General features: G+C 31.9%; 1 protein-coding gene and 1 non-coding gene across 4 annotated transcripts in view; one reads left to right on the forward strand and one right to left on the reverse strand.

Annotated features, from left to right (window-relative positions):
* The window catches only part of Pcdh11x (protocadherin 11 X-linked), a 679,365-nt gene that overhangs the window by 638,649 nt on the left and 16,167 nt on the right, over positions 1-24,549 (reverse strand). For all 3 annotated transcript variants that reach the window (XM_048336144.1, XM_048336145.1, XM_048336146.1), the window contains exons 2-3: positions 13,014-13,164; positions 12,226-12,284 (exon numbers count right to left, since the gene is read on the reverse strand). In XM_048336144.1, the coding sequence (XP_048192101.1) occupies positions 12,226-12,268 (43 nt within the window). In that variant the 5' untranslated portion in view covers positions 12,269-12,284; positions 13,014-13,164. The remainder of the gene's footprint in view (positions 1-12,225; positions 12,285-13,013; positions 13,165-24,549) is intronic.
* Positions 22,608-22,714, forward strand: LOC125344464. Its single transcript, XR_007209561.1, has one exon. It is a non-coding gene; the product is annotated as a U6 spliceosomal RNA (small nuclear RNA).

The raw sequence follows: 24,549 nt of genomic DNA on the forward strand, positions 1-24,549 counted from the left end.
AACCTCTCTGTACATCAATTTGACGATAAAATAAAAATAAAAATAAAAAAATGATGACTGAATGTGTTCAGCACCACATTCAGATATTCAAATGGTTTGTCAGAATAATAATTTCAATGCCAGTCCTGGGGAGTAGATTGGCTTGTTTAACTAGTAGTGTGTTTAAATGAATTTTATGAACAATTTGTTTACCTTTTATAATAAAATGCTAATTTGGTGGTATAATTGTAAATATCACATGAAAATAGGACATTTCAATATATTGTGAATTATTATAACTCTGCTTGGCTCATATAATTCTAATTACGTATATGAGTCAACATTCATACTCCTTGGTGTAATCCTGATTCATGTTGTCTTGCACAGGATAACATTTCTACACAACTTTGGTAAATAAGAATAATAATTCAGAAGATTTACATGAAAGACTAGGATTTTTTTTTAAAAAGTTAACAACAATGAGAGAATTGAGTATTCTAGCTATTTCAAAGGTACTGACCACAGCAAGCAGAATGGGGCAGAAGCATTGATTGCTCTATTTGTCATGACTATTCTCATATAATTCTGTCTAATGGTATGTCCAAATAAAAATGTAATAATAAAATGAAATTTTATAATATATAAATAGTATATTTAATTAATAGCTACCTAGAATTAAACATACTTTAGTATATATATTTTCATGTGATTTATATATAAATTTCCTTCCAAGGGTTCATTTATTTGACCCTATTTGACACATGTAGTTCTGATTTTCAGATTTGGTTCTAACATATTTGAAAAGTGGGTTTTATCAACATTCTTTCCCTTTCTAAAATGTTTATGCAGTTATTTTATTCTAAATATATTATTCGTTTATAAATCTATAAAATTTCACAATTTATATATATTCAAAACGACCATTTCTTAAGAATGTAGGCGTTACCTATATAACTCATGTTTGAAGGGAAATAGTTTGCAAATAAAAAGTGACACAAAGAAACAAATTAAAGATGGATTTGACATCTATTCCTTAGAGGAGAGATGTAGGTTCAAAAAAAAACACAAATAAATCATCAATAGGGAGAGATATTAATTAATAATAGGAAACTGAGTTCTAACCATTAAGGTCATTTTATAGCATAATATAGTTCCTTAGAATATATATTTCCGGGAAAAAATTATGGTTTCCCTGAGATTTGTTGAATTGCTCATTATAAATATATCTATGCAAAGTTAAGTGATAACTTTCATTTAATTCTAGTTCCCATGAATTATTAAAAGAGTAAATGTCTAACCAGAAAAACAGATGGTAATATGTTTAAATTATCTATGCAGAAAAAGAAAATAGTATTTTTATTTGTTGCTTTATTCCCTAAACCTATTTGCTAATCATATTATCTGCTCAGAGCCTTTCATAAAATGACAATAACATGCTTGCGTCTGCATGGCAGGTTATATCATTTTTCATTCATGATCGTTACTAATTTGTCAAAATCCTTATGAAATCAAATCAATATTCAAAGCCAAGGGAAATAAACTACCAGAATCTTGGCCATGTAGTTGAAAACCAAAAATCACAGTAGATAGCCTGAAAAACAAATTTAGATAAAATATAAGTGATACAAAATAGAATTGTATTAATGAAAATATTGTTATAAGCAACAGGGAAAATATGGTATTTAATTTGTGTATTCATTCACTTCAAGAATCTGTGAAGTGGGGCTAGGAATGTGGCTTAGCGAGAGAGTGCTTGCCCAGCATGCCTAAAGACCTCGGTTCGAGTCCTCAGCACCACATAAACAGAAAAAGCTGGAAGTGGCGCTGTGGCTCAAGAAGTAGAGTGCTAGTTTTGAACAAAAAGGAGCCAGGGTCAGTGCTCAGACCTTGAGTCCAAGCCCCAGGACTGGCAAAAAATAAAAATAAAAATGAGTGAAGCGCTACCTGATAAAATTACTTTTCATGACACAATCATTGATGGAGAAATACATTATAACCATTAAGTGAAATAACATGGAAATAATCTTGAAATCAATCTTCCTCCTTGATTTTAAATTATTTGATCACAGGTGTTAGACTACAGGTTCAGGAAAACCTCTTCCTTGTATTAGCTCTCATTAATTTACATATATTTTAACATTACATTTATGTTTCTGTTTTATTTCTCATAAAAATCAAAACAAAGTAGACGGCAAACTAAAAATAGTAACAATAATAAAGGCAAAGAAAAAGTATTCAATCATGAATGTTATAAGAATCTACTTATGTTATACTCAATTTCTGGAAGAAAAATGATGCTATGTTTTATCTTTAAAAGGATTTAGCATTTAGAATACAGCATTACTTTTTGTCTACCTTTATTTCTACAATAAGCTCATATACTGGGTTCAAAACAGTTTTCATTAAGTAAAAGGATTTATAACAGAATTCTAATGAATTTACAAGTTGTTCATACATAGGCAAGTTATAAATATTAGTGTTTCTACTACTTCTTTCTCATTTGTCTCGGTTAATATTTCAGAAAATGCCTGTTGATTTATAAACACCCTTCAAATTTATGAGTTATTACATCAATTTTGTCTTAATATATTTAAATTCCATACATATATGTAATTACTACCCATTCAAACTTCAATTTTTGTATTAAAAAAGCAACTTGGTAAATTTGACAAAGTTTAATTTTAGGTAAATCATATTGGGTCACTAATCATTGTTGCCAGTAAATTTGAAAGTGTACAAAAATAAACAGTAACGTTTGCATCAAGAGAACTCTATCACATATAAGAATGTACGACATTTGAAGATTTACTCTTTCAAAACTTAGCAATTCATGGTAATGCAATTCATTCTCCATAAATATCATTCTCCATAATATCTTGTTTGTGTACAAAAGTCATAATTAGAGGTCCCATTTATTCTACTTGTTTGGATTTTAAAATATCTCTTTTCTTTGAGAAATGAACATTTTTAAGAAAATATTTTTTTCTTTTGTGGAGTTGTTTTGATATTCGTGCTGAGAAAAGAAATTAGAAAATCTTATAACACTACTTTAATTATCTTGTTTCAGGGAATTTTAAGTCACTTAAGCAGCTCATCAGATGAAGAGAGATAACATAACCCTCACTTGTCATACTACACTTTCAGTTAATTTGATACTTCTCAAATGTGTTGGTGTTGTTGATCGATAACATCTAGCTTCTAGCTGAGTTTTCACTCTTCATGGTCTAGAAGATGTTCTGTTGCACTACACTATCAAATTTTATTTTTTTTGTCTCTTTGTAAGAGTTTTGAAACGACGATACTGTAATATGAACCGATACAGTGTTGGAGAATCAGAATCGCTTTCTAAACAGGAGAGCTCTTCATTCCAATGTTTCTAAAGTTTTAAATGTGAACTTCACATTGCAAAGAACATGGAGAGAAAATAATGGTTTTAAAAAATAAGTGTCTATTACCCCGTGAACCAATGCAACAACAATACTTACAAAACTATATGCTGTAAACCAACTGTACAACTCGGGGAAGGGTCTTTGATAGGGAGTAAGGTGGGATAAAAATGAGGGAGGAGGTAACAAGCTTGATAAGAAATGTACTCACTGCCTTATGTATGAAACTGCAACCCTTCAGTACATCACTTTGACAAGAAATAAACCAATTTGAAAAATGCACACACAACACAACAAAACAAAAGCAAAATAAATAATGTCTACTCTTTCCTTTTTGAGTATGTATATAGGCCAATTTTATGAAGGGAAAGACTCGCGTCTTGTGATAAGCCTGTAGCAGGATGCTTTACGGCATGCTAATTGGAGCCAGAACAAGATATTTTTCCATTACTCAATCAAGAACGCTCGAGTAAAAGCCGAGGGATTGATTCATTTTTGAGCATAATGGAATTGGCTGTGGAAGTGTTGTCTGGATTAGACACCAAAAGAAAAGAATGATGGCCTAATTTAAAGTTAGACTGTGTTTCTGAATTGGACACTGACTTTTTCCTACCATATTTTACACATTTAAGACTGTCTGTTTTCTTATCAGACCAAAGAGACAAAGAAAACAATATTTAAACACTTGGCCAATTGTCACTCAGGTACATTTTTGCGGTTTTATTTTTGTATTTTTTTTGTATTGCTCTTAAGAGTCTATTCTCAGCATATCCTTCTGCTGTTGGTTCTGTCCTCTTTGAGGCACTAAGGTTTTCATGCTATCAATGGCACCAAGACTGCTGTTATGTGAATGATAGGATGTAAGTGATCATTACCATAAAGGCTCATTATATAATATTGACAAAAAACCCTTAAAGAATGTTGTATACATTTTTAGTCTGGCTATCAGCTTAACATATTTATGTCCAGTATGTATGTAAATTTGTATCCATCTTGTAAATAAATGCTAATGATAAAAAGAATCTGCATATTTTACTGAAGATTTTACTCCTTCAAAATTAGTAATTTGCATATAAAATTCATTCCTCATCAATCCTTGTAAAATTGAAATAACTTCAGTGATCCATATTTTATATCATAATTCTTCACTGTGAAGAAAAATGAAATTTTAAATTCAACAAAACTTTATGTTAAATTTACAGTTAGATTAACATTATGCCAAAGGCACAATCCCTAAGAAATGTTTTCTGGGGATTTAGGTTTCAAATTCTTTAGTTTTGAATTACTTTTGTGTCTCCAAGAGTATATTACTACACCAAGGAGAAGACACCAAGAATCAAAAGTGATTTATAACAATTTGGAGTACTCATTGTTTATGAATACCCAAACACCTAAAATATTTCTGATAAGAATATAGTTTATCCACTAATTTCAATTGCCACACAACTATTTAAAAATATTAGGTAATTTGCACTTACTCTATGAAACTGTAATTATGTCCTGCAGTAATTCTTCCTCCCTGAAAAACTGACAAAGCCCGGTATTGGTCATGATAAAATTTCCTTGCAAGTGAAATACACATCATTGATTATACAACACAAAAAAGGATCCGGGGGCACCAGGGGCTCAATCCTGTAATCCTAGCTATTAAAGGAGGCTGAGATCTGAGGACTGAAGTTCAAAGCCAGTCCTGGCAGGAGAGTCACTAAGACTCTTTTTTATAGATCAATATATATTTATTGAATAAAATAAAACCACAATTGCAATCCCAAGTTTTCTTTCTTCTTTAATACAATATATCATACATCAAAAGTCTGCAGTATCTAATATCCAAATTTCTAACAAAAGCCAAAGGTAATAACATTTTTATATTTATTACTAGAATACCAGATAATTTGTAGTAGAATTATTGTATCTGTTATCTCATAATCAACAGAAAACCAGAGGCGGCTTGGTGGCTCAAGTGGTAGAGCATGAGCCTTGCACTTTAGAGCTCAGAGACAGGACCCATGCCCAGAGTTCAATCCCTATGAATGGAAAAATATAAATATACTAAGAAACAATGAAGTCGCTGTACAAATAAAGGACTTTTCCCATACTGTAGTTATAGTTAAAATAGAAGCAGACATGTGTAATCAAAAATAGAATCCCTGTTCTATGTACCTGGGAAAATCAAATTAAAAGATTAATTGTTCTCTGAAGAAAAAACATTTCACAATGTTCAATAATCAAATGTGGTTAAAGATTACATTTCTTGTCAACACACAAATTCTCTTGGATATTGCTGATCTAGGTCAAGAGTTCAGTAGCCTTGAGCTATACATGAGCTAGATTCACTTCATAGGCAGACGTAAAAGAGTAAAAAATAAAGTTGAATCACTTAATAAGTATTTTATTGTATTAAATCCTGAAATTGCTAGGCAATGTGTATTTTTAAGACAGGTAACAAGTTCAATGAGAAGGTCTTCATTTTATATAATAAAGTATGATGTTTGACAAAAACCAGATTGACAGGTATACATAAAAATGGAACTATTTTAATAAAATATTATGTGATCCTAGTAAATCTTGTGAGTAATTCTATGTAAATGAATGTACTATATCAGAAACATTAGAATTATAAGGATGTAATAGGTTAATAGGACTACTTGATAGTTTTTAATATATTGGGTAGGGTTGACAATCATGGAAAATACTCACCAATTTCTTCTCACTTGGCATCATCAAACTCCGTATATGAATAATATTAGGAATATAATTCATAATAGAAATCATTAATTCCTCAATAACTTCAGACTGAAAAATGGAGGATGAAGTGCAAACATTCTAATAGAATATCTAATTATGTTTTTTACTCTTGTCTTACACAGTAGCAAAAATACATCCTATGCATATGCACCTATGACACATAGTCATGCAATGCAGGCTACTTAAAAAAAAAAACATATTCAATTTCATTTCTTCTCTATGTCCCCCAGCCCACATTGTTACTTTCTTGTTTAATTACAGGCAGAGCATTAAAGTACACTGGCTGTTAAAATTTATAAACTTCCTCAGTTAAGATATAATCTTTCTTTCTTTTTTCTTTCTTTTTCATTCTCTTCCTTCCTTCCTTCCTTCCTTCCTTCCTTCCTTCTTTCTTTCTTTCCTTCTTTCTTTCTCTCTTTCTTCTCTTTCTCTTTCCCTCTGTCTCTCTGTCTCTCTCTGTCTCTCTGTCTCTGTCTCTCTCTGTCTCTATCTCTGTCTCTCTCTGTCTCTTTCTCTCTCTGTCTCTCTGTCTCTCTGTCTCTGTCTCTGTCTCTCCCTCTCTTTCGCCCATTCTGGGACTTGAACTCAGGGCTTGAGCACTGTCCCTGGCTTCCTTTTGCTCAATGCTGGGACTCTACAACTTGAATCACAGCACAACTTCTGGTTTTTTATATTTATGTGAGGAATCGAACCCAGGGCTTCATGAAGCTAGGCAAGCACTCTACCACTAAGCCATACATTCCCAGCCCCAACACATAATCTTATCTTTCAAATTTTCCACAATGCTCAATAATTTCTAAAAGAATACGGGTGTTAAAGTACTTCACATTCTTGTATGAACTTTGTAAAGTTAAACCTGTTGAAATTGTTTTAAGAAGGAATTGTGGATAAGGAAGGGAGATGGAGAAGATAGGTAAGACTATATGGAATGTCTTTATTTAACTTCACTTTACAATTTAACATACACTAATAAAATGTATTAAAGTGAATGATAGATGTATTGATTATTCTATAATATGTATTCATGATTTATAAAGATATAATATTCAATGAACAAAAAGTTTATAAGCAGTTAAAGAACATAGAAAAATTATTAAGCCACTTTTAAAAGGTATTAAGCACTGAAATGGAAATAGAATACTCCAATTTTCCACTCATACTATCCAGTTTGGCTTTCATATATTTTCCTTAAAAATATAATTAAAAATTTTTAAAAGCTGATGCATTCCTAGATGAGATGGCTAATCTCCATTCTTATTTTTCTTTTAGTTATTTGAAGTGTTATGACCAAATAGAGGCAATGAATACAAGATTTAATAGTTAAATAATTTAATATTTGAACTTTTTATTTTCAGAATCCATTACATGTTTATACATGTAATCAACTTTATTTGGACATTTGCTATTTTTTTTATCTTTTTTGTAATTAGCTTAATAATTACTCATTCCTTCCCTTACGATATGTTATATGTCAACATAGCAAATTAGGTTGTTACTGATCATGATTGTACCTACAATTACTTGGAAACTAGCAGTTAACCTGTTATAGAAGATGAAAACATAGAGCTTTTTATTTTTTAATTGTGCATTATATTACCAGAAAATTTAAATTAGTTTTGCTTATGTTGTCACTATCTAATAGATGAAAAAATTGAATGGTAATTCCATCATTCTCATAATCAAGAAGCCATTTTAGAGACATTATTTAACTATTCTTCTGGTTTGAAAAATGTTCTAAAAAATTAATGAAAGTTTGTCTACATTCAGAATAAAGGACTCCATAGAGAATCATTCAGTAATGGTTAGGCTGACTGATACTGATAACTTCATACAAATCATTTCTTCAGGGTTTCACAAACATTGTAGTAAGGATATGCTTTTAAAGATATCATTAAATGTGTTAGATCTAGATTTTAAGACTATTATTAATTTCCAGTACTGAAAGGTAAAAGTCATATATTGTTATAGTTAAATATAAATGGTCCTGAAAGACACTCTTAGTATGCGCTGCAGGTCCTAACCATTTTTGAATCCCATATCCACCACAGCTGTATGATTTAATGCAACTTATTTAAATTATAATAATTATAATTATATATACATATATGTATAACTATACAATTATAAATAAATAATTACATATTAGTATTTAGAAAGATTCCTGGACATATTCAGTTCTCATAATTATTGTTGTTATTCAACTTAAAATAAAATGTTTGTGTATGTTGCAATCACAATGCCAGTTCTAATCCTCTGGAGGGAAAATAACTGGATTTGAATTCTAATACTGATTATGTGTTTAAACATTTTGACTTTTGATGGTAGTAGTGTTGGGGTTCCTAAGATATATTCTTGTTCTAGAATTCTATGATTGAAGTAAACCTTAATCATAAGTCTAATCATTTGCATAATCAATTTCAAATACAAGCAAGGTTGCAAATTGGAAAAGTTTTCATCACAATTTCTCATAAAAAGGAAGAACATTTTGCTATCAACTATACAGTTTCTATAATCTTACTGATTTTAAATTACACTAAAAAGCCAACCGCCTGTGGTTCATGTCTGTAATTCTAGCTACTCAGGAGGAAGAGATCTACGGATTGTGGCTCAAAGCCAGTCGAGGCAGAAAAGTCCACGAGACTCTAATTGCCAATTAACCAGGAGAAAACCAGAAATGGAACTGTGTTGCTCAAAGTGGTAGAGTTCTTTCCTTGGATGAAAATGCTGAGGGAGAGCACCCAGGCTCTGAGTTCAAGTCCCACAGTCACCACTACCAACAACAAAAAAATTACTTTTAAAAACAAGGTTCTTTGTATTTGGTCAGTAGTGATTTTAATGCTATTTCTGACAAAATATTTTGTCCTAACAAATACATAGTAATGCAATTTGGAAGGGAAACATTATTTAAGAGCTCAGTAACTTTTGTTTTTCAGTTTGAAGAATTTCGATATGATTTTAGCTATGAATGTTCCCCTCAAAATTTTGTAACTTCTAAAAAGATTTTTAAGAAAGACATATATTAGTGTTATGTTAAAAATCATTGTGAGTGTTTTCCAAGTGCTTATATTATTTTCATGAAGTAAGAAACTTACATTTCTGGAAGTGGTGCTGTGGCTCAAGTGATAGAGTGCTAACCTTGAGCAAAAGGAAGCTAGGGACAGTGCTTGCCCTGAATTCAAGCCCCAGGACTGGCAAAACAACAACAACAGAAAAACTAACAAACAAAAAAACCCTAATATTGACTCATTGAATGATTTTAACTGACAATTGAATTTTTCAAGAAATTAAGTGTTTTAATTGGATAATCAAAAGAATTCTTCAATCTATTTAATCTAGCACTATGTTGAATATATTAAAGACAACAAATCAGAAAATCAAGTAATTCATGAAATAGAATTCACAATTAAAATATGTGATCTAAGTCATCATGATTTTGTACTGAAAATAATGCTCAACTTTTCTAAGTTGGTCACTTTAAAATAAAAAGGTAATTAAAACCTGTTAGAGCTGAGAACTACAACATTGCACCTTTAAATTTTTCCACGAATTACAGCTGCTAATTTTTGAAGGGAACTGTTAAATTGAGTCAGATTTGACATAAGGGCAGCTTCTCAACCTCTTTTTTTTTTTAATTTAGAAGTTTATTTAAAACAAGACATTTCCAGGGTTGGGGATATGGCCTAGTGGCAAGAGTGCTTGCCTCGTATACATGAGGCCCTGGGTTCGATTCCCCAGCACCACATATACAGAAAATGGACAGAAGTGGCGCTGTGGCTCAAGTGGCAGAGTGCTAGCCTTGAGCAAGAAGAAGCCAGGGACAGTGCTCAGGCCCTGAGACCAAGCCTCAGGACTGGCCAAAAAACAAAACAAAAAACAAGACATTTCCAAATGTGTTATTTATCCAACTAGTACCTTTGTTACTTACAATATTTGAATATATATATATGAATTATACAAAACCAGACAATAAAAATAAAAACAAAACTGTATTTCTTCCCTGTTAAAATGTAAAGAATTTAAAGTATGAAATCATTCCCTTTAATTTATAATGCATGACCTTTCCTTTTCGACCAAGCCAATACCTACTCCCTTCCCATGTAATTTGTGTCCATATTTTATGGACATCTATGTTTATCATCCTATTCTAAGCAATGAAAAGCATATTTCCTCTAAGAAAATTTATTAGATTCACATCACATGTAGAATGTCAAAATAATTATGAGTATAGGTAATATTAAAAAAGTGCATAAGGGACTTGTAGTTAAAATATGGCAAATAATTTCTTCTTGAATTCCACAGAATACTGTCTAGAACTGAATGAATTTTTATGAAAAAAACAACCATTTCACAATTGCAGTTGGAAAACTCAAGCAATTTCTAAATGTAGTAATGCCATAATGCATGCTGTTATAAATTTTTGTAAGAAGTATTGGGAGGACAATGATGTACTAGGGGAAAATGGAAAGGCAAATGGGAGGAAGGGGTTGTAGAGGAAATTTGGAAAGAATTTAGTACTAAGAGAAAGCAAGGGATGATTAGAGGAAAATAATTGTCCTGAGGATTGTGAGGAACCAAAGAAGTAAAAAAAAAAAATTACAGAATCCCCAGCAGCCCAAACTGGAACAGAAATTTAAATCAGAGAAATTGGGATCACCATTAAAACAGAGGTGTAAGGATTAATCAATATTCTGAGTAATTATACACACTCAAAATAAAGAAGGAAGAATTTGGTGAAACAAATATAACTGAGAAGATTTTTCATGAATTGAAGATGTGAAAGATTTAAAAGAACAGGAAGGAGTAGGGAGATTTCCTGGATCTGTAATGTTTTACCATCCACTGAGTGTGTGAATTGAATCCTTATATACAATAATATAAGTGATACAGGAGTGATGTAGGGAATCATGAAATAGATAATGCAAAAGTTAAAAGCCTATTTAAATCTTTTTTTCTAGAGGTGTTTAAAAAATTTAGCACTGATAAGAATAATTTTGTGCTAAGGCTGGGAATGTGGCTTAGTGGTAGAGTGCTTTCCTAGCATGCATGTTGCCCTGGGTTTGCTTCCTTAGTACCACATAAACAGAAGTAGCCAGAAGTGGTGCTCTGGCTCAGTGGGTAGAGTGCTAGCCTGGAGCAAAAAGAGGTTCAGAGACGGTGCCCAAGCCCAGTGTTCAACCCTAGGACACTGATTCTGGGGCTTGAACACAGGGCAAAAGGCTTTTTTCTTCATGGGTATTTTTTTTTTACTTGAGGCTAGCACTCTACTACTTGAATTACAGCTCCACGTCCAGCTATTTTTGTGGTTAATTGGAGATAAGAGTGTCACAGACATTCCTGGTTTCCAACTTCAATCCGCAGATCTCAGCCACATGGAATCTGAGCTGGGATTACAGGTTTAAGACAACAGTGCTTAGATACAGTCTTTAAAGGATCTTTTTTTTTTTTAAGCAGTGTAAGGGAAAATATATGTCACTCTTGTACTGCACAGATAAAGCCAAACAAATATATTATTTTTAAATGTATGGTACTATGATATCAGAGAATGTGAGGTGTTATATTTGAGGACTAACTTTACAAATTTACATAATTTTACATCATTTCCTATTAGAATACTCACATTTGCTAGATTGGTGTTTAATTGTTGATATAGAAATAAAAAGAAACCCTCTACTCACAAGGCTCATAATTCAAAGATTTCTTCTCAAAATAAGCATTTCTTAATTTTATGATGGATAACCATAACTAACAGTCCTAATGACATCTCTACATGACCCAGAAGGGACTTGACATAGCTTGTGCAACGGTGCAGTGTTGTATTTTTTCTTATAATTAATTTTTGAGGTTTTGACCATCAATTGATGTATGTGGCCATCCAGACCAAAAGAGACAAGTACTATATGTATGGGATTTTTTGCTGTTGTTTTACATTTTGCAATTATGGTATCAGCCAGGACATTGGAACACAGATGATGTTTCCTCTTATTTATTCTATTAGTATGTTAATATTAAAGATAATGTTAAAAGAAAAAGAGAAGTTCAAGCATAAAAGTTGAGAGTACAGATAAAGTTAATACTTCTGAAACACACAGAGGAAAGGAGACTTAAAACTCACCTTGAAATATCTGAATTAAAACCCAATTTCGTACAGTCCTCATAGTGCTCTGCAAACAGCTGTGGAGTGGAAGTAAAAAGAGGGAGAGGAAGAGAAAGGTCTTTGCCTCAACACAATGTAACCATTTGAAATATAATTTTTAAATGCAGTGAAAAAGTAGAGTTTCTAAAATTTGAATGTGAAACTATATAGGATTTCCTTGGTGGGAACTCTATGATTTCTTTAGTTTCAGGAATGCAATTATTCTGTATTCCCTGATTTATAGAGTGCCTTTAGCAGCAAATCATCCAGTTTCCTGCATTGTAGGTACAAACTATTCCATGAATTTAAACGGGAGTGAAGTTTCTGCTATTCGTATTACTCTGTTAAGGAAAGCTGAAATGAAAATGTCATTTCCACTAGTTGGATTTTATCCTCTGGATCATTATGATAGTTCCATAAGCCTAACACACAGAATTGAGAATTTTCCGTATGTTTATCAAACAGTGGAAAGCAAAGATTTAGGTTTCAAAATATATAGACTAGGTATAATCCTAGCCCCATTGAGCAATACTACTTATTTTCTGGCAGTAAAAGCAAATAATATTGTTTTTCTTTTCCCTAAGGAAAAGGCTATAGCTTCCTGGATAGTAATCACACATTATGTCACTAATATTTATTAATTACTTATGTATAAACAGCAAATCATTTATGAAAATTGTCTTTACTATAATGCTCTTGATATGAGTGCATGCTATCTTAGAAGGGAATTTCTAATTTTTAGGAAGGATAATAAAATATTGTCTCACCCAAGCTTGTCAGCTTCTTTACAAGATTAGAAAGTTGAGAGCTGCTGAGGCAAGACCTCTCTGTCATGTGATCTGTGGGATCCTTCTTACTCACAAAAGGATTTTCCTGTGGTAGGTCAAACACTGAGTTGGATTTCAAGAAATCACAAATCTAAAATCAATAAAAAAAAAAAAAACATATGATGGAGGTCCCTCATTTTGGGTAGGATCTTCCAATTTATTGTAATTTCTACAAATTAAAAAACAACATTTTTTACACAAATTTAGATGGAAAAGGAGAACTAGAAATACAGGGTTATGTTTTCAATATGATATTATGAACCTATTATATCAAAAAACAAACTGCATAATACCTCTGGAAGTGGAATACATCGGAAAGTTATAACTAAGATTTAACAGCAAAGAAAAATTTATAATTTTGAAAACTGTGCTGTTTCCATCTTAATTCTAATTAATTTAAAATTTTAAAGCATGTAATGCATATTTACATTAAAATAGTGCAAATTTCTACTTATTTAAATACAATGGGTTCATATTGTTAAATTGTTAATATTGTTAAATATTACAGGATAATTGAAAAAGTGACATAAATGATATTAAAATAAATGGTCCCCAAAGTGAAACACATCTGCCATAGAATGAGAGTATTTGTGCTAATGAAATCTGGAGAAGGGTCACTGAGGAAGTAGAACTTTATGTGTTTTTGATAAGTGGCTGCAAGTTATAGAAAACAAGGTTAATAGAAATAAATTTTAAAATATTAAAAACTAGGATGGCATCTGAAAATATAGATAATCAAAAAGAAATGTGAATTTCATCTTAATTCTTGTGTATAATTAAAATTGTATGGGAACAGGTAATTTTTATTCTTTATTTCATACACAAAGAAAGCATTTCAAGTATGTCACCATTGCATTCTTTATTAGCCTACAAGAAAGTATCAAAACACATGGAGGAGGTATAGAGATAATTACATTGTGAGAAAATAACTAGTCAAGGACCATAATATAGAATTTTTGTCATGGATTAGTGAAAGCTTCAAACACACATTGTATTTTAATGTTTATTAACGTATGACATTTTAATAAAAAGTATTATCTGCAAGGATCACTGCTATTTTTACTGTCTCCATGAATTAATGCAACTTACACCAGAAAATTCCATTATTGAGTAAATGCAAATAATTACAATAAATCAGATATCAAGTAATATGAATCATCAGTGTGAATATACATTAAAGTGTGGGAAATAGGATTGTATCTTTGTATTTAATAGAGACTAATTTTATAAGAGGCTGAAGCTATTCTCCTGTTAAACCATTACCTCTGGATTTATAGAACAAATGGTTGATGAGTACAATTTCCTTTAAGACAACTATGACTTTCAAGTATATTCGTAAATCCATGTTCCATTATCATTTATAGTAAGACATTTTAAGAGTGAAAAGCTATAGCCTTCTATATTTAGCTTGAAGTGGTCAGGAGTGGTTTATACTTTGTGGCTTAGAAGTATGTATGAGGAGAAATTATTATTGATACTTAATTTACTATAATATGGATACTTAAATTCTGTAATTTCTAAGCCTTTGTAGAAATTCTTTATTATTTTAAGTCATTCACTGGAATGTTGGTTGGTGAATTCAAATATTAAATTTCTGTTATCTCTTTTTCACACATAAACACATAACATTTCCATTATTACAAGAATAAATGGCAAATACCTGAAGACTAAATCATTTTGCCCTTTTTGTTACTGTTAGTTCTTCATAGTGCAACATATCAGTGTGACTAATTCACTCCAAACTAAATGCTGAATGGAAAGTTTAGTAATTGACTCAATGTCACATTTAAGATAAGTGTTTTAAATGGTATTTGTTCTGAAATTCAAGATGTGGTTGTAGGACACTTGGTCTGAATAGTAGCCAAAATGCAGCTAACTACCTTTGACTTACTCTCAGAGAATAGTGTCCTTATTGATAAATCTAGTTACAATAAAGCTGGATTGGTAAGTATTTAGTGCTTCAAACTCTTTCATTTTAACCCAGCTAGCTGGATAATTACTAGTACTTCACAAAACTAAAATTAATTGAGTAATCATATTTGTGGTGGAAAATCTGATTCTTGATGAAACACATAACTTCAGTTATACAGTTATTTCAACAAATCACATGCCAATTATTGATCTAATATATTAATTATAGTATAAATTTGATAGAAGATAGGAAGTAACCATGTGAGTTATCACATATATGAAAAATATACAGCAATATTAAAATATATTTCAATTTTTAACACAAACACAAAAGTAATATTAATCTACTGTGTGTGTGTGTGTGTGTGTGTGTGTGTGTGTGTGTGCATGTGAGCCAGTTCTGGGGCTTGAACTCAAAGCCTAGGCACTTTCCCTTAGCTTTTGTTGCTCAAGGCTGATACACTTGAGCCACACCTCCACTTCTGGCTTTTTGGTGGTTAATTGGAGATAAGAGTCTCATGGACTTTCCTGCCTGGAGTGGCTTGCAACTGAGAGCCTCAGATCTCAGCCACATGAGTAGCTAGAATTATAGGCCTAAGCCCCTCTCTCACAGCTTTACTATACTATTCTAATTGGCAAATGCATTTTTACAAATTCAGATAACACAATTCCATAATTTGCAGATGTACTTAAGACATTACAAGTTGAGTGAGTCATTTCTTTAACAGTTACCCCCTCCCTCATTTCCTCTCACTTCCCCCCAGCCTCCTTCGCCCCCAAGTTGTAAAGTTCATTTCCAACAGAATGTCTTGTGAGTATTGTTGGATTGGCTCACCCTTTGGCCCACCATTTCTGTGATTCCCCTTTCCTTAAAAAATAGTACTAAATCATTCATAATAATTTTCAAATGTAAGGAAAAGTACTTCTAATGATTCTAATGTTAACTGAGATTCAAACATACTACACAGATAAGAGCAGTTAAGAGTTTTAAAGATTTAATAATTTGCCAACATTATAGACAAAAATGAGGAAAAGATGATTATGTGAAACAGAAACTAACATACACTAATGGGAACATACTCTCTTTCAACAGTCTCTATAGACAACCATTTGCATTGGTTGATTCAATATTTGAAATTAACTTACCAATTTCAGTCACTGGTTGCCTTAGTTACTGACTTTTCTGTTGAATTTACATCAAGAAGGTTCACTGAGGTGTATCTATCAAAGCTTAGTTTTTTTCAACTTTGTGCATTTCAGAGTACTTACATCATTGCTTCTCTCTGATCTTTGGAATGTACAGGTCTATCAGATCATATCTGTGACATAACTGACAGTAAAAGTCATTTTATTTATATTTTTCAGAAGTTATGCATTAAGTATCTATTCTTATGCACGTTTTTAATGTAATAGTATAGATGCAGATGACTGTGTGAACCATAAGCTATACAGACACTGGCCTCAATAAACATTAAATAAATTTCTTGATTGGTAGTATGTCTCAAAGGTAGAGTGCTTGTCTATCATGTGCAAGGCAGTTTACCTATCTGGCCTCATCTCAACAATGAGAAGAGAAATTCGTCAATCTTTTGGTGGTATTGCTGATTTTGCACTCAGTAAGTATGGTAAATCAACAAATTCTACCTTGCTAAAATTGTAATTTGCATATTTCGTTTACATAAAAGAATTCCTCTTTCAGTGACATTAAAATCCCTGTCACCTCTTTCCCTTATTAGCTGAAAAGCACTTGCAAACTTTTTTTTTACTTATCTTCTTTTTTAAAATTTATTGTCAAAGTGATGTACAGAGGTTACAGGTTCATACGTTAGGCATTGGATACATTTCTTGTACTGTTTGTTACCTACTCCCTCATTCCCCCCACCACTCTCCCCTTTTCCCTCTCCCCCATGAGTTGTTTAGTTGGTTTACACCAAATATTTTTGCAAGTATTGCTTTTGTAGTCATTTGACTTTTTATCCTGTGTCTCTCGATTTTGGTATTCCCTTTCACTTTCCCAGTTATAATACCAGTATATACAGTTTCTAGTGTACTCAGATAAGATACAGTGATAGTGCAGGCACAACCACAGGAAAGGGATACAAGAGTATCATCAACAATAGAAGTTACAGTTTCACATGGCATGTTGAAAGTAATTACAACAGTGAAATAACATCGTTTCCATAACATGGAGTTCATTTCACTTAGCATCATTTTATGTGTTAATAAGGGCATAGATATTGGGCTCTTGTGATCCTCTGCTGTGACTAGCCTAAACCTGTGCTATTTATTCGCTATGAGGGAAACCATACAGTCCATGTTTCTTTGGGTCTGGCTCACTTCACTTAGTATAATTTTTTCCAAGTCTTTCCATTTACTCATGAATGGGGCAATGTCATTCTTTCTGATAGAGGTATAAAATTCCATTGTGTAGATGTACCACATTTTCCTGGTCCATTCGTCTACTGAGGGGCATCTGGGTTGGTTCCATATTTTAGCTATGACAAATTGTGCTGCGATGAACATTGTTGTGCTGGTGGCTTTAGTGTCTTCTTGTTTGTGGTTTCTTTTGTAGTTTCGAGTTTCTTTGAGCACAATTTTTAAAGAGGTATATTGTGGAGATTATGGCAAATCCCCACTTAGAGAATTTAATATTTAAGAAATTTGTCACAATCATGAAAGATGAGAACTATCAAATTTCTATTCTCCCTTTTTAAAATATTTATTAGTACACATCAAACCTTCTAAATGTGTTTTTTCACACAACAGACCTTCCATCACTGTCATTATCATTATTCTTCTAGAAACTTTGATTTTTATTATATCTCAAAATAAGTAAACAAAGTCAGTACTTCCTCACAATTTTCAAAATTTAATAAATCTTTAGAAAACTCCTTATATGTAGATCAAAATATTCAACCAAAAGTTATTATGAAATAATTTACATAAAAATTGAATAGCAAACATTGTTTTCTTCTTTCACTTTGACAGTCCTGCTGATCTTCCCACTTTAGAGTCCCTAACATTATTCGCATAAAACATACTCAATTATTCAAGAAGAAAGTCAAGGTCCTTTACCAAGTCAATATCAATTTTTAAAGAAACCTTATTAAGTGACATAGATCAAGATTCATTGTACTCACAGTGTGAACCTAATCTGACTTGTTGAATTGAAACTCCTTTGTACAACTATTCAAAGTCTTTTTTAAATATAGTTTCTGCTTATTTGAGGAAGAAAATGTTCATTTTAATACACATGCCTTATTTGATTTCTACACTGATTTTAGTGTGAAGTTGTTCTAATACATGTAAGCAATGAACATTACCTTGGTGAATAAAATAAGTCTCTTCTAATATTAAACTCTTAAAATAATAGAAACTCCTTTTTGATGTGTTACTACAAACACTGCTTTCTAAGTAAGTACAAATATGCATACAAATATGTATGTGTATGCTATAAATATATGTATATGGTGATGTGTAGATATATGTATACACCTATACATATATACACATCTATACATGTATATGTGTATGGACACATATATACATATACACATATATATTCTTTGAAATATGTAATCTCTACATCAGAAAACATCTATTGATTAGTTTTAGAATTGACAGAGTATCTGACAAGGAATTGCATTTTAGGTAAAAAGGTGCTTAAATCTAAAAAATTCATGTCTTCTTGCACAGTATAATTGTACAGTCATATAATCCCAACAACTCAGGATATGAATGTGAGTGTATCTGCCTTTCTTGCCATGCACCTATGCCTCAATGCCTATATTCCTAGTAACTCAGGAAGATGAAGTCTTTGTTGGTGATACAAAGCCAACCCCAGCACACAAATCCATGAGAACTTTATCTGCAACTAACCAGCAAAAAGGTAGAACTATGGCCAGGTTGGTAGAGTGCCACCTCTGAGTGAGAGTTCTATCCCCAGTACTGACACATATACCCAATTTTATTTTATCTGTATTTGTATTTTTCTAATGGGATTAAAATTGTTAAAATACAGCATGTAAAATATTAATAGCAAATTATCATTAGGTAAAGAAAACACAAATAAATATGGTTGAAAGAATTATGAATGCACTATTCTTTGTGTTCACAAAAATCCTTATAATAGAGTGAGATACAGATATTTTGACTGAGCTGGAGCATCACTACTTGAGGCACTCTTCCAGCTCAGCTTTTCACTGTTTTTTTCTGCATGGGCAGTCTTTGAACTGTAGTCTTCTATATCTCAGGTTACTGAGTAATAGGATTCTATGCATAAACCATCAGCAGACAACCTAAAGTCTGTCTTCTTTGATAATGCTAGCATAAAAAGGAGAAAACCCACAATTGGACATATATTAACTGAGTTATTTGAGAAGTAATAAAATAGCATTCCCTTTAAAATAGAATTTCCTCAGAGAAGGTAATAAATACTTGGTTTTACTGCTTTATAAAATAATAAATAGAAAAATAAATATCCATATACATGTGAAGCAACTGAGTGACTAATAGCTTAATAGTTTAAGTAAGTTTTTCTAAGACACGGTCTAGTATATGTAATGCAGGCAGAATTTGAAAGAAAATATGACAACAAAGTGTGAATTCTTTATTCATTCACAGACTTTAAATCACATAGTGGGTTCACTTATACCGAAAGCAAACAACAACAACAACAACACAAAAAAGAAATATATTGGAATCAGGATCTATAATGAAACTATCAAAACAATGCCTTGTAAAGATCTGTTTGTATGAAAATGTAAGTTTAGGAAAAACAGCACATATTTTTACTTAACTTTCTTCTCAAAAAGCAAATTTTGTAATTTTCTGATAGTGGTATATATGATTACATAGAACTTTTATTTCACGTGCTTCTATTGATTGCAACGAATGGCAAGAATAGTGCTATCTTTTTATCTAAATGCTATCTTTCGATCCAAAAAATAAGTGATTAAATTTACAATTACATTGGAAAAAAGATTCATGTGATGGTATATCTCATTGAAAATGATGGAGCATAAGTGAACAATTCACACTAAGGACATTCAATACAACTATGTTGCATTCTTTCTTTAGAACCCATGTTAAGAATATATCACACATCACTAGTTAACAATCTCACTATGTATTATTCATAAGGAATTATCTACTAATTTTTACTTAAGACTTGTGTATATGGCTATGACAAATTTGCATATGTGAGAAAAATTCTGGAAATAACTCTACTGATAATTTGCCATCATTTAGAGGTTATTAACAGTGGCAGTATATTTTTTCAGTAAATATTCTAGACTATGACCTGTGATAATTAGGTTGAACCCTATGAAGGTATTCAATTTCAATAAATTTTGACGTGAAGAAAGTAATAATAAGGTAATAATTTCACATGATCCAACTTTATATAGTTACACAGACTTCCACAAATAATCAATTCACAATATAAATCATTATGTCCATTAGAAAAGCTTTATTCTGCATGGGAAATATGCAAATTAGTTGTGTAGAACTTATTTGACAACGGCTTATATTAATGGAAATGTACATTATCAAAACATGTGAACCTTCTGATATTGTTATTTTCATATGTGGTAAGCAGTAGGGTGCTTAAAGAAGCAAAGAAAAGTTACTTATTGGAAAGTTGTTAAAGAAGCATACAAAATAGGTGTGGTGGTTGGGGATATGGCCTAGTGGCAAGAGTGCTTGCCTTGTATACATGAGGCCCTGGGCTCGATTCCCCAGCACCACATACACAGAAAACGGCCAGAAGTGGCGCTGTGGCTCAAGTGGCAGAGTGCTAGCCTTGAGCAAAAAACAAAAAAACAAAAAACAGAAGCCAGGGACAGTGCTCAGGCCCTGAGTTCAAGGCCCAGGACTGGCAAAAAAAAAAAAAAGCCATTTTTAGGCTGGGACTATGGCCTAGTGGCAGGAGTGCTTGCCTTGTATACATGAAGCCCTAGGTTCGATTCTCCAGCACCACATATGCAGACAAAATAGGTGTGGTAATAAGCTGAAAATAAACGGCAATGAAAAATGTCAACAGATTTAATTGCTCTAAACTCTATGCAATGCACTATACTAGGTTCAGGAAATAAGGAAAAAATGACAATTCAAAGACAAGCTTGGGGAGAATTTGTGATTTTTCTTAATTGAATTACAATGGTAGGAGATAATTGTATGTCTCTAAAACCATGTATGTTTTATTTCTTCATTTTTGAATTGAATAAATAACAGTCCTATTTATTAAATCATTTCATTTGTGGCCCATTTGAGATAATGAACTTATTTTTAAATATATTTCAATAAAAATCAATAAATTTGAATTCTAAATTGAATAGATCAAAATTAAGTATAAGCTACTGGGTTCATAAGGTGAAATATATTTATTAGATTAGTTTGTGTTAAACTAAAACTTTTATCAAGTCATTAATTGCAGCAAAACATGTCAATATTCAAAATAGAGCAATGACTGACTCATGCTAGCAAAAAAATATGTACATAAAGTGATGCATAGTGAATCATTTGGAGTATCACTTTTATTCAATGTGGAAATAAAACCTACCTGTATATTTATTCACTTATCAAATAGCTTTAAGATGTATCTGGAACTCCTATGCTTCTGGTCAAATTAATTTTACTGTGCATCTACAAGACAATTGAGAAAAAGCAAGAGGGTACATCCTATGTATGGAGCCAATATTTACAGTAAGAAGGCAAACAACATACATTTTTGCTTTTATAAAAAATTATACTTCAAGAAAATAGGATAATAGGGTTTTATAGCTGATTATTTGGGCATAAATGCACTGTGTAAAATACAAAATAAAGTGGCTTGTAATAAAATGTTTCATCTACTAACAACTTTATAGAAGAAAAGAATGATAAAACCATCACCTTAAGGGGAAAAAATAAATGTTCAGTGGAAAGGAGAAAAGGATAGTGAAAATATGAAATGTGTTACGCAAAAAACTCAGTAAAATATCAAGACACTCTCCCTAATATGTGAACTTGGCAACTGTCTTCAGTCTTAAGTCCCTTGGTTTGGAATATGGCAGAGCTTCAAATTGACCTCTTTAAAAGGCTACTAGTGTTGAAGCAATAAAAGATACTTTGAATGGATTATGTAGATGAGAAATTAAATGATTTCGTTTGTTTTTTTCTTGGTTAGTATATATGATAATCGCAGATTTTATTTAGGAACACGTGTGTAATCATTATGTTGCTATTGTTCTAAGGAAGATGATCTGAGCATATTTATGCACATATGCCTCCTCATAAATACTAATGTCTAATAAATGTATAATATGCATAAAGCTCTACAAATGCACTTACAAAATTATCCAGAAAAACAATATCTTATTTACTCTCTCATCTGCTTTTATAATAGTTTATGCATCACATCTAAATTTTAAAATCTGACTTATGATCTAGTATCAGCATTGTTGAGTACTATTATTTTGAGTAACACTTTTTCCATGTCTCATCACTTATATATAACAATCTCTTAGAAATATTGTTGAATGATTGTTAACTTTAATACACAGCTAGTACAGAAATCCATGGTAAATTAAGTAAAAGGACAGAAAATTTCCTTCAGATGTGAGTCTTTAAACAAACTTTCGAGTGCTCGCTTCGGCAGCACATATACTAAAATTGGAACGATACAGAGAAGATTAGCATGGCCCCTGCGCAAGGATGACACGCAAGTTCGTGAAGCGTTCCATATTTTTAAGCAATACTTGCAAAACTGTTTGGTGTAAGTGAACTGAACACCTCCGGCGGGGGGGGGGGGGGGCGAGGAACGGAAAGGGGGGGAGGGAGGGGGGTACGAGGGACAAGGTAACAAACAGTACAAGAAATGTATCCAACGCCTAACGTATGAAACTGTAACCTCTCTGTACATCAGTTTGATAATAAAAATTTGAAAAAAAAAAGAATAAGAGAAAAAAATAAATAAATAAACAAACTTCCGAGGCTCACTTACACCATTCACCAAACTACACAAAAATTAGTTATAACTTTTTGACTCCTTGGGACTCTATTTTTATAATCATTTCACAAATTCATTCTTATGAGGCTGCCATAATACCTCAAGAGAAATAAGAAACCAGATTTTTGCTTACTTATATGTATATGTATATACATTTTATAATATATTATATACATATAAATAGTATATGTATGAATATATATGTAGTATATATGAGTATAAATTTGTTGCTAAAGGTATAATATAAAATTTTTTGTGATCTTAATTTTTTACATGTCAATGATTCACACTTTTAAAAAATATCAATTTAGACCAAATCTCTATAGACTACTAGGAAAGACTTCTAAAATTTCAGTTTTAAATGTAAAAGGATGTGAAATCTTTTGCAAAAGAAAATTTAGGGAAATCTATCACAGGGATCAAATAAAAATCATCTAATGAAGTCAGGCAGTGGTGGCTCACACCTGTAATCCTAGAAAACCAGGATTCTGATATCTTAGTTTGAAGCCAGCCTAGACAGAAAAGTCTGTGAGTACCCATGTCCAACTAACCAACAAAAAGCCACTAGTGAATGCAAGTTTCAAGTGGTACAGCATTAACCATGTGGGAAGAGGCACAAGGATAGTGCACAGCCCTTCCTTGAAAGCCAGGTGAAAGCTAAATAAAATCAAAGGAACGTACTCACTGCCTTATGTATGAAACTGTAATCCCTCTGTACATCACTTTGACAATAAAGAAATGGAAAAATATTAATGAAGGTCACTGGAAAAGAGGAATAGGGTTGGGTCAACTATGAATTGCTAATCTGTTACAAGGAAAATACAACAAAACCATGCCTGAGTATTTAAAAAAAAAAGTCTGCTTTAAATTTTTAAGTGGTTAGTTATATAAGTTAAAACCTGTATACTAAAAGAAGAAATAAAATCCATTTTAGTTACATGACTTCCAACAACTGAGTTTTTACATCACTATAAGTTTGTGGTAATACATTATAACTGCAAGAAAAATGTAGTTCATGCAACAGTACAGAATTTTCAGTGAAAACTAGAACTTTCAAGTAACAAAGTGTCATTGAATATTAATAAGACATAATCATTTTATAGACCTCATCATTAGAAAGTCATTTTATACCACAAACATTTTAAATACTAGTGGTTTCAAAAAGTGATTCTAGTGATTTTTTTTTTTTTTTTTGCCAGTACTGGGGCTTGAACTCAGGGTCTGAGCACTGTCCCTGGCTTCTTTTTTGTAGCACTCTGCCATGTTGAGCCACAGAGCCACTTCTGGCCTTTTCTATCTATGTGGTGCTGAAGAATCTAACCTTGGGGTTCATGTATACGAGGCATCAATCTTGCCACTAGGCTATATTCCCAGTCCATCTCATGATTTTTATTTTTTTCCAATTTTTAAAATATGCATGGTGTTTACTTACTAAAAGGAATGTTTTTACTTGGGCAAAATTCTACCATGTTGCTCCGTGCTTATATTTATTATGCAAAGACATCTGTGTTCATCTACAGTTTACATTTGCTCTTCATTTGCATCATTATTTGTACGATAAAAATGTTAATTATT

The sequence above is a fragment of the Perognathus longimembris genome, chromosome 28, assembly GCF_023159225.1.
Source record: "Perognathus longimembris pacificus isolate PPM17 chromosome 28, ASM2315922v1, whole genome shotgun sequence".
Lineage (NCBI taxonomy): Eukaryota > Metazoa > Chordata > Mammalia > Rodentia > Heteromyidae > Perognathus > Perognathus longimembris.